General features: G+C 48.0%; 1 protein-coding gene across 1 annotated transcript in view; it reads left to right on the forward strand.

Annotated features, from left to right (window-relative positions):
* The window catches only part of PIP4K2A (phosphatidylinositol-5-phosphate 4-kinase type 2 alpha), a 179,243-nt gene extending 169,098 nt beyond the window's left edge, over positions 1 to 10,145 (forward strand). Inside the window, exons 8-10 of the mRNA XM_082616812.1 lie at positions 3,258 to 3,501; positions 5,309 to 5,412; positions 7,942 to 10,145. Of these exons, the coding sequence (XP_082472938.1) occupies positions 3,258 to 3,501; positions 5,309 to 5,412; positions 7,942 to 8,022 (429 nt within the window). The 3' untranslated portion in view covers positions 8,023 to 10,145. The remainder of the gene's footprint in view (positions 1 to 3,257; positions 3,502 to 5,308; positions 5,413 to 7,941) is intronic.
* Positions 10,146 to 11,347: the final 1,202 nt, after the last annotated feature.

Here is an 11,347-nt window from a genome sequence, read left to right on the forward strand (position 1 = left end):
ATTTAGAAATCACTAATTTGAGTTAGAAGCTTAAAGGGATGACAGAAAATAGCAAATGTGCATTAAGTTCCTAATGGTAGCTGGAGGTAGACCCTCCAGGGAGCCCCAAACCCCTCTTCTCTTTGGGGTCTGTCATCTTCAGCCCACAGTAGTTTTGTGATGCCCAGCAGGGACTTTCTCTAGCAAGAATCTCAGGTCTGCTGCTGCCTTGTGTTTCCCTCTACTTTAGAAGAGATTTTAAATGGTGTCTTATGACAATAAGAGCTGAGGAGTCAATGGGCTCTTCAGCACATCTCCCCTCTTGGCCCACCTCACTTGAACCTGTCCCCATGTTTAAGTTACCTACTTGATGAAAAAAAGGTTTTTACCACAATAACCACACGGACAATGATAAAACCGCGCCCACTGTTACATGCAAGGCACTTTTCATTGCCTCCATTACATTCTCTCTAATCCTTTCCACACCACTGTGAGTTTAGTGGTGTTGTCCCATTTCATAGTTAGAATAACTGAGGCTCAGAGAGGTGAATTTATCAAGGCACAGAGCTAGTAACATAAAATTTAACTGCCCACCTGACTCCAAAACTTTTTTTTTTAATTTTATTTAGGATTATCTGATACTTTAATGGGTCACCTTTATCAGCAAAAGCTACACTCTTAACCACTGTGCTGTCCTTGGTCTTTTCCATTTCTGTCTCAGCCGCACAGATTTGAAGATTTATATAATCCCCATTTCTTATATAACCCCCATTTGGGGCTGAAGCTGGTTTCCTTGATCTTGGGTATGTCAGAACAACTTCTTGTCAAGAGATGCATTTTTCATTTCACTGATAGTTTAGTGGGTGATGCTGGGAGCTAACTTCACTTTTATTTATTGAATACAAATGTTTCCTTACTGGGAGAGGAGCCTAAGCAGTGGTCTGACCACAGATCAGAGACCAGGAAAGGAGCTCTGGGCCTGGCCGACGTTGTGAGAGCAGCACAAGTGCCAGGGGAAGACGTGGGCCTGGAGACCCATCCTACTTCGTGTGGCAGTTCAGCCCTGGTCATCACCCCTTCCCTGCCTGACCTTTGGCAGGTTAATTACAGGCAGTCCCTTTTGTACTCTCATACATAAAGCACACTTGAAAGTTTATTTGTACGGTCAACCATCTGAAGGTCAAACAGACCTACGTGTTAAAGAGAGATTCTGCTCTGCAGAGCAAAGATATATCGTAAATGGTCTCGTTTTGCTTCCAGTAGGTGCTGCCTCTTGCAGTCTCAAAGGAAGGTCTTTTTGTTGTTGCTTTGTTCTTTTTATTTGGTTTGGGTGGTTATTCTTCTTAGAGGAAGGGGTCAGGGGAAATTAGGGAGAGGTAAGGGGGACTGGGGAAGAAGCAGCAGGCATCCTGTTCTCTTGTTCAATAAATGCCAAGTAGCTACATCACTTACCTGGGAGTCAGGAGTGCAGTGAGGGTGTCACCGAACCAGGCTCGTTTGTGCCCGACGTGCAGCAAGCCAAACGCAGAGACGCTGAGGTTTGCAGCAGAGAGGGTTTGTTCACAAGGCAGCCAAGCGGGACGAGCAAATCTCAAATTCGCCTCCCCAAGGCAAGGGGCTCGAGGTGTTTACGGGACAAGTCTGAGGCCTGGGGAGCGTGAGGAAAGGCGATTGGGAAAAGGTAGGTTCTGCACAGGTTTAAGTAGGCTACTGACCTCTGCACGATCCAAGGGTGGAGCTTTCCATCCTCTGCACGTGTAAAAAGACGCTCACGCATGCCCAGTTGGAGGGTCAGTGGTTCTATCCTGTCTCAGCTCAAACTAGACACAGCTGACTCCAAGTTTCTAGAAAGCAGCTGGGCAGATATCATTGTTAAGGCTACGTGCCCCTTGGAGAACATGCAAGTCTTAAAAGACCTTGATTAGTGAAGGCAGGTGAGATGGATTTGACTAATAATGGCAGTTTCAAGGGCAAAATCAGCCAGAGCCCCTGTCTTCACGGGGCTGCGGTGTTTGGGGAAGATAGCAGTTACTCAAGTAACCTGATAAGATGAGTGTGCAGCTAAACCAGGTGTCCTTAGGGGAAAGTGTGCAGTGCACACATGCCCGGCAGGAATCGGGACGGGCTTCCATGAGCAAGTGCCCTGCAGTTGAGACCTGAAGGTCAAGTGGGAGGTGAAGGGGCGCAGTGAGGGGGCCAGAGGCCAGCATAGGGTTCAAGATGGCCCGAGAGGCGATGAGGCCAAACTACCCAGGTCCCGTGGACAGTGTTAAGAGTTTGTTTCCACCCTGTGAGAAACGATGCCCCACTGAAAGGTCTTAGGCAGGGGCGTGACCAAATGCTTCCCTGGCCAAAGGACCAGAAGGGGAAGTTGGGGCAGCATCCAACCTTTGCCACTTCCCAGGGACCTTCCAAGGGCCCAGAGGGAGAAGCAGGGATGGGGCGAGGGGGCTTTTGCCTTGTCACCCTGCAAGCGGAGCAGGACCTGGCCCGACCAAGCCCCACCCACGCTGCACCCACTACACAATGTGGGTGGGAGATGTTGCCACCCGGCAATCCAGCTTCTCCAGCTGTGCCCAGACCTCTGGAGGGCATCCAGGGTACACAGTGGGGGCGAGGGGAACGGGCCAGGGAGAGCCCCCAGATAAAGGGGTCGGTCGGGGCAGGCCCTGTGCTAGGCACGGGAGGGGGCGATGGAGGAGCGTCTCCGGCTCCCACTTCCATCAGAAGGAACCCCCCCAGCAGGCCTGAAGGACAGTGCTGAGCAGCGACACAGGCATTTGCTGGTTGATTGGGACACCGGTGCTTGTGCTTATTTGTGATGGAGGGCATAATACCCTCCTCCACAAGTGTGCTGCGTTTCAAAGGCTTTTCACAAGCCGTTCAGAGAGGCTCCCCTGGAAGCTACGTGGGAGGTCCCTGGTTTCCCCATTAGCCAGTCTTAATTGTTCAGAGAAACGTTTTCTTCCCTGCGTCTCCTTGCCAGTCATGCTCTCTGCTCTTTGGCGTAGTACAACCTCGATGTGATAAATGCATCCCTCTCAGCATCCAGCTTTGCATCTCAGGGAGATAATCCTAGCTCTGAGCCAGCCTGAAGTGTGAGGCTACAGCTCTGGCTGGAGAAACTGCCGGGGACCGTGACAGCACCATTAAAGAGGCTCCTGGCTGCTCCTGGGGAAATCTTCTTCTCGCCTCTGCCGCCCTTTTGTGAGCTTGCTGTCGGTAACTCTGGGGTTGTGTTTAAGGCATAACTGACCATGTCGCTTCCCACTGTCCAGTTTCTTGCCCAGCTGAAGCTCATGGACTACAGCCTCCTGGTGGGAATCCACGATGTGGAGAGAGCCGAACAGGAAGAAGTGGAGTGTGAGGAGAATGACGGAGAGGAGGAGGGGGAGAGCGACGGCGCCCACCCTGTCGGGACCCCGCCCGACAGTCCTGGAAATACGCTCAACAGCTCACCGCCCTTGGCTCCCGGGGAGTTTGATCCAAACATTGATGTTTATGGAATTAAATGCCATGAAAGTAAGTTGAGTTACTATCAACTCTTTTTACCATTGCTTAGATTTTTCTTTTTGCATTATCTACTGGTAATCATCACCCCGGTTAAAAGCATGCTGCCTTGGGGCTTCCCAGGTGGCGCAGTGGTTGGGAGTCCGCCTGCCGATGCGGGGGACACGGGTTCGTGCCCCGGTCCGGGAGGATCCCACATGTCGCGGAGCGGCTGGGCCCGTGAGCCATGGCCGCTGAGCCTGCGCGTCCGGAGCCTGTGCTCCGCAACGGGAGAGGCCACAGCAGTGAGAGGCCCGTGTACCGCAACAACAACAAAAAAAAGCGTGCTGCCCTGTAAGACTCCTTCTCAAGAGTCCCGATCAATTGATTTCGGGACAAACTATGTTAAAGGTAACCTCTCGTTTTGAACTGTAATGTGATGAGGTCCTTGAATTGTGTGATATTGAGGGAACGGAGTGAAACCACACAAGTGTGTGTTGTACATATACAACACACATATGCACATGCTTGTGTAAATGTCCATACCATATATAAGAAATGTTTTAAAATATTCTTTTTCTTAGCTATCTCTCTTTTATGTGGATCTCAAGTGTCACAAGCCTGTCCTGAGCTAGGTACATATGTGGTCCACTCCAAACCCCCTGTGGACATCGTGTAGGGCAGGCATCTCACTGCTACCAGCCCTTTCCTTCTCAGGAGTGCTGAAGCTGGCCCAGGGTGTGGGATGAGAATCTCCCATTTGCTGCTGTGTCTGTCCTCTGCTCTTTCCCCCATTAAGGTGTCTGTGGCCCTCTTCTCTAAAGTGAGATCCATCTTAATCCTCAAAATCTGGGTGATTAGATATTTGTAGGAATATTACTTGCTACCTTAGCTACTTATACATGGAAAAAAAATTTAGAGATAAAAGCAGGCCTCTGATTTTTTGAGTAATAAAAATTGTGGTCCGTCATTGTTTAAAAAAATATCTCATGGCATAGCAGCCAGGTGAGTTTGAGTTATGTTTTTTTATTTTTATTTATTTTTTTTTTTTGCGGTACGTGGGCCTCTCACTGTTGTGGCCTCTCCCGTTGCGGAGCACAGGCTGCGGACGCGCAGGCTCAGCGGCCATGGCTCACGGGCCCAACCGCTCCGCGGCATGTGGGATCTTCCCGGACCGGGGCACGAACCCGTGTCCCCTGCATCGGCAGGCGGACTCTCAACCACTGCACCACCAGGGAAACCCGTTACGTTTTTTATTTTGCTCACCAAAATTGTTTCTTCAACACAGAAAATTAGATATAGTCAAATGTACTTTTTCATACTGTTCATAATTGAAACAGCATCATATTTGTGGAAATATGTAGAAGATGGGTACTGTAGGTGATATATGCCTTTATCCAGTTCTGATACTAGATCCAGTGAGAATTAGGAACAGCTCATTAGGAACAGTATGTAATGGTAGAAAGTATTAGGGAGCATAATTACTTCTACTTGTTTTAGAGTATTTTTTAAATAGCATTTTTCTTTATACCAAAGCAATACACAATCACTAAAGAAAATGAAGATTAACAAAAACAGTCTGACCCTTGCACTTCTACTGGTAATATCCTGAGGTTATATTCTCTTTTTTACTTTTCAAATTGAGAGAGAATTGGGGACAGAAAGTTAAGCTGTTTCATAGGGATATGCACGACTTTTTAAAAGCCTCTATTGCCTTTGTTTTCAGACCCCTTCGACCCCCGTCCCACTGAATCCCTCACCTCTTCCTCCATCAGCAGCTCGCACTTTTCCAGGTGCTGTCATCACCTGTCCCACAATCATTGCTCTCATCCCTTTACAGATTCGCCTAGGAAAGAGGTGTACTTTATGGCAATTATTGATATTCTGACTCATTATGATGCAAAAAAGAAAGCTGCCCACGCTGCAAAAACTGTTAAACACGGCGTAAGTATCTCCGTTTGGTTTCCCTCTCTGCTCCCTGCTTCCTGTCGTGCAGGGACCAGCTCAGGTCCGCTCCTTTCCGCTGAGCTGCCCACAGGCCTTCACTGGCTCTGGTTCTCTGCAGGGGTCACGCTCTGATGCAGTCAGAGCCAGCACGCGCTCGGACCGCCGCTCCCAAGTCACTTAAACCCGGCGCGGCTCTCCTTTTACCCACCGGGGTTATTAACAGACACATGCATCGTGAGAATATTACACAAATTCTTTTTTGTTCGAAAAATGTTTCAAAGACAAAAGGGCTAAATGATGACAACTAAGTGTTTAATATGAAATGTTCAGAACTGAAGCACTATTCTCTGCTTCAGATGCTTCCAAGATATGCAATATTATATTCCTTTCCGCACAATTTGTAATTTTTTCTACTACAGAAATTTGTTGAGTGCAGGATCAAAGATGAGTAATACGAATCCCTCACCTTTATTGTCCTTGCTCAGAATTCTCACTGTCCCAGCCTGTGGTAACTTGTTGAATCCCCGGGACAAGCCTGTGAGGGGAAACCAGTGCACTCCTGCTTATCAGGTGAAGAAACTGAGGGCGAGAGCTTACTTGCCAGCCAGGATCGCGTCCTAGGCAGTGGTAGAGGGAGGACTGCTCCTCAGGACCCAGCCCCGCCCCCCGATCTCCCAGTGAGGCCCGCCTGGCCAGCTGGACTTCGCAAGTCGTGAGTCTCCACTGTGCTTGCATCGCAGGGATCCATTTTGGCTTTCAGGCGTGCCAAAAAGGCCACAGACCCCATCCCACAGGGATGAACTTGTGCCCTGGCTCATTCACACTGGCAGGAGAGATGCTTCCCCACAGTGTGGAGCCGACCAACATCCAGCAGAACATCAACCTCTACTAAAGGCTCTCTCTCTATTTTAAAGTCAAACAGGCTGTCATGTCAGCAACGGAAGCAGCCTAACACCATGCCCCATTTGCCACAGAAATATTTGTCACACCGTCAACTATTTCTGGTGTGCCCGCTGTGTGCAGCGCACGGACCACAACCTACCCAGCCCACCGAACGCGTTAAGAATCCTCTGTCGGTCAGAGAGGAGGGTACACAGCAGTTCTCACACGGGGGTTGGCACCGCAGCCTTCTGAGCACCATTTGCAAACTGTGTGCCTGACAGATGCACCACCCCTTTCCCCGATTCTGAGTCCAGCTCAGGAGGCTGGGGGAGGGGCCTCTAAGAGGCTCCGGTAATTCCGATGCTCATCTCTGGTTGAACAACCTGGGTGTATTGCAAGCACAGAGCTGGGCCAGAATCCTATTTCACCTTTCCCGTGTGTGACCTGGAGGGAGCGCTTTGGCGCTTCAGTTCCGCCAGCTGATGAAGGGGTCCTAATGCCTTATTGATGAGATTTTTGTGGTGAATAGACTGAACAGTGGGGGGACGCTCCGTGTTTGTTCCCACCCCTCCTCAAACCTGCTATGATATTCTAGACCACGTGAAACTGGAAACGTGCCAAAGCAAACATGGCTGCATTTGCATCTCCCCTGTAAGTCACCAGCTCAGCTCCATGATACAGCACACGGCCTAAAACTGGGTGCAGTTTGCAAGAGCAAGACATTCCTCTGCAAAGGAATGTTGTGTCGAGTTGCTGTTGGGAACCATTTTCTGCCTTCAAAGCTGGGGCTCCTCCGTGGAGATCCCAGGGGCCCAGGCCAGGCATGGAAATTACAGGTTCCCCTGTGAGCTGCGTGTGTAAAAACAGCGTCTGGTGACTTAGTAAAACTCTGGTCCTGCCCTTTGCAGCTCAGGAGGCTGGCTGGTAACTGGGGGGGTCTGCTGGCCCGCACTGTGCTCTTGTCATAGGAAACCCCCCACTGAGCCTCTGCGAGGGGCCGTCTTCCCAGCTCCAAGCAGGTCTCTGTGAATGGGGACCATGGCACCCCCGTGCCCGTGCCCCTCCGGGGGAGACGCAGTCACAGCGCTGTGTCTCACCCGCTTACGGGTCCGGGAAAGAGCCCCGGCAGCTGACACTGCCCCCTGCTGCTGCGGCTGTCGCCCCTCATTTCTGAGCACCCAGCCGCTTTACCTCGGTCCTGAAAAATGAACACGGTCCTTGTGTCCTTGTCACTGGAGTTTCCCTTTGGCCAAACGTTGCTGTTTGTGTCATTCTCAAGGAATCTCCAATCTGCTCTCTTGAGAAACAGAAGCATCCTCCCCGTGGCTTCTGAATGTAGGCCACGCAGATTCCACGTTTGACGGGAGTATCTCAAACGTGGTCGGTTGGATTTTTTTTTTTTTTTAGTGGCAGTAGTGACAGTGTATGTGACAGTGGCATCTGTTGGTCCTGCGACTCTGCCTTGTTTTCACACACAGATTCCTAAGAGGCTTGGCTGTTCAGACCAATCTCCAAGATATTCTGAGTTACAAGCAGAGGCTGCACGGGTTTGAAAATGACTGGCTTCATGTTCAGTTGCAGTGGAAGTTCCTGTAGGTACTGATAGTAATTCTGTCACTGTTCCTCTCCTCTCACGCTGCCCAGGCTGGTGCGGAGATCTCCACCGTGAACCCAGAACAGTATTCCAAGCGCTTTTTGGACTTTATTGGCCACATCTTGACGTAACGTCCTGCATGGCCGAAGACGGACATGAGCGTGGGAAGGACAGAGGTGGCTTCGGCACAGGAAAAATGAAAACCAAACTCAGTGAAGCACACCTCCTCGTTTACATCTTCAGGCCAAGATGACTGATTTGGGGACTACTTGCTTTAACAGCTACCTGATATTTCCCAGCATCACTCTAGCTATTTCTGACTTGGGTGTGTATGTGGGGGGGCGGGGGGGGGGCGTGCGTGCGCACACGCACGTGAGCATCTTAAAAATTGATGGACTGGTTGATGGAAACCGACTTCAGTCAGAGTGTGTTTGAGGTAGTAACCCTCTGATTCCAGCTGTGGACGAATGAATGAATGAATGAGTGAGTGAGCACATGCAGGGGGTTGGGAGGAGGCCATGCATGTCAGACCAACCAGGTTGGCACCACACGATAAACTGTGGATCAGTTTATTTTTTGGAGTTGAAAGATGTGAGACGGTAATCGTAATAATAATGTAGATAATAATGATGATAATAATAATGATGGTGATTAAAAGGAAAAAAAACTTACTGCAGATGTTACACTTCTACCACGCACGCTGACACTCCTTAACAGTTGCACCCCGGGCGCTGGACGGAGGAGGCTGCCATCTCCCGTGCATCCTGGTTCAGGTGTCAGGACTCACGGTGTCTGGGGACAAATGCCCCTCCTCCAGCAGGAAGCTGATGCCCCTAGTGTCTCTCTCTGTACATTTTCACCTCAGTAAATATGCCCAGGAAAACTGCTTACTTCTCTTTTCTTGCCTGGAGCTTCTTCACTGACACACTCTTACGTTGCAATATAGTAATTAATGCTACAAAATAAAAATAAAGCTTACCTGAAAAGTGCAGTTTTGGGCAATGGCATCTACATCTCCCGTGGTGGGGAGGGGGGCAAAGCAGTTAGAACTCTCAATTTTCCAGTTACACAGTGGTATTTTGTTATGAATTTGCCCTTAACTGAAACCCTCAATATTACTGTTTACATTATTAGGAAAACAGGGATATTTTTGAATCTAAAAATTTAATGTACAGCATGTGATTTTTGAAGTTTACATGTAAAGTCATTTTACAGTGTAGGTGAAATGTCTGTCCTATTTTGAAATGTATCCTGCAGTCACATTTTAATGGTAGGCGGTCTTTTACAGTAAAAGGAAAAGGGTTGTTTTCCTCTGATGCACATTTATCAACCTAATGTTTGTTTTTTTTTTTAAGAAAATGTTTAACCCAGATCTGGTTACGCAAGTTCATTGCCCTAAACTGTGCTGACTGTGTCTAATCAAGTTATAAATTTCCAACATCGATCATGTACTTACCAACTTCCTGGCATTTTCTGAAAGGTGTCAAGCTAAAATATTAGACTTGCTTAGAATAGGTTATCAACTTATACACTGTGCTAAAGCTGTGCCTTTGAAATTCTTTGTTTAAAATGTGAGATGATTTTTGTAGGCAGGTTCGGAAAAGAAAAAAAAAAATCCACCCCTCAGTAATTACTTACAGCTCAACAAACACCCCACACCATACTGCCTCTGCCAGTGACTTTCCTTCAGGGCTTATCAAGTCTGCAACTGTGCCCAACGTATGTGGGTTTACTCCAGAAAACACCAGGTGACAGGAGCCGGAATCCTGGGAAGCCAGCAGCAAGGCCATTCTACTACATCTACTGACTTCACAGAGATCTGTTATCCTCAACAGACGACGTCAACAGCACTGTGACCTTGTTGTACAAATCTGTATTTTATGTGTTTAAATTAATTGAGATGGTGATTTAGTATTTTCCCCCCACCCTACCATTCATTCTGGCATTGAGTCCTTTTCAGTGCTCTGAAGTTATGCTGTAGTTTCTTTGATCCAGGATTACAAAAGCGAGACCCTGAAGTAAAGAGAAGGTACCCATACATTATTTGAGTAACTGTTTCCTTTGTGGCCAATCTGTGTATGCTTCTAGAAGTTTACAAAATGCTTTATTTTTGTCTGTAACAGTCTCTGTCATCCGTTCTGTTGATCAACTCTTCGGTCAGAGTGAGGAAGTTTGCCTTGTATCTCCTACTGCTAACAGTACACTCCAGTCATGAGCCAGGCTTTACAAAATAAAGCACTTTGATGACTCACAAGGTGGAGCCTTTGTGCCTCTCTCTCAATCGTGTGTCTCTCTCTCTATTGCAAACAAAGTTTACATACTCGGTGCTAAGAGTGTCTTTAGCTGATCCCTGAAGAAGTAAAAGTAAAATTGAGTCTTTTCACGAACTAGAGCTTTGCCTTCAACCTGTGACCTGTTTTCTTAGTATAAATGAGAGAGACTTCCATGACAAAATCAACTTACTGAAAGATGGACAGAGAAAAGAAATCTCTTCACTGAATACCCTTTAAAGTTACACAGTCTTATTTTTTAAATTTACCAACCACAGTTCTCTGTGTGTCAGCGTTTCTTTGAAACTTGACTGGGACACCATTGGTGGCTAGAAGGCTTTTTAGAGCATTCCATTGTCACTGGTGCCAGGTGAGCAAACAGTTCAGCTGTAGCACTTGTTTTGAAAATGTGTAACTGTTGTAATGCGATTGAGATGCGAGGGAATCGTCTGAGTGTCACGCGCTTTTCACATCTGCTGCACGCGTGCGGGTCCTCACGGAACATGAGATGAACACGGAAGACTGCACCCAGCTGGACTGTGCCAGTAGGGACATGCCAGACACACCCTCAAACATCTACCTCAGCTCCACACGCTGGGGGGCACGGTGCCCAGGACCTGGAGCTGTGACTCTGCCTCTGACCTCACATCACTCTCCCTTCCTCACTTCCAACAACCCAAGCGCTGCAGCCCTGCTGACGCCCACTACCCTCGACCACAGGCATCCTCCAGGTCTTTTTCAAGATACTGTGCCACATTTACTGTGGTATTTATATATTTCCTGACCATTTAGTATGTTTAAATCTGTGCTACTGTTCGTATTAATAGGCTCCTTTTTTTTCAGTGTATCACTAATGACACTTTTGGGTGTCGTGCCCCAATCCCATCATTCCCATGAGCTCCGTGGTTTTTACTGTGCAATTTTGCACAGAGCAGGGATTTTTAGGAACATATGTTACACTACAGCAGACTGTGGTCAGCAGGGAGCTTAAATTCCATTTTCTTTGTGGAACACAGACATTCATTTTCATTTTGGTTATTTAATTTCGTGGGTTGAATTCACATTAGTCCCAGAAAATTGGTTATTGCTAATTCATAGAATGACTGGAGTTGGTCTGAAGCATTAATCCTTCATGCGGGCACTCATGGAAACACTGGTTAAGGGTTAACTACAAGAGATTAGGAAC

Source organism: Mesoplodon mirus (assembly GCF_964341445.2).
Source record: "Mesoplodon mirus genome assembly, chromosome: 4".
NCBI lineage: Eukaryota > Metazoa > Chordata > Mammalia > Artiodactyla > Ziphiidae > Mesoplodon > Mesoplodon mirus.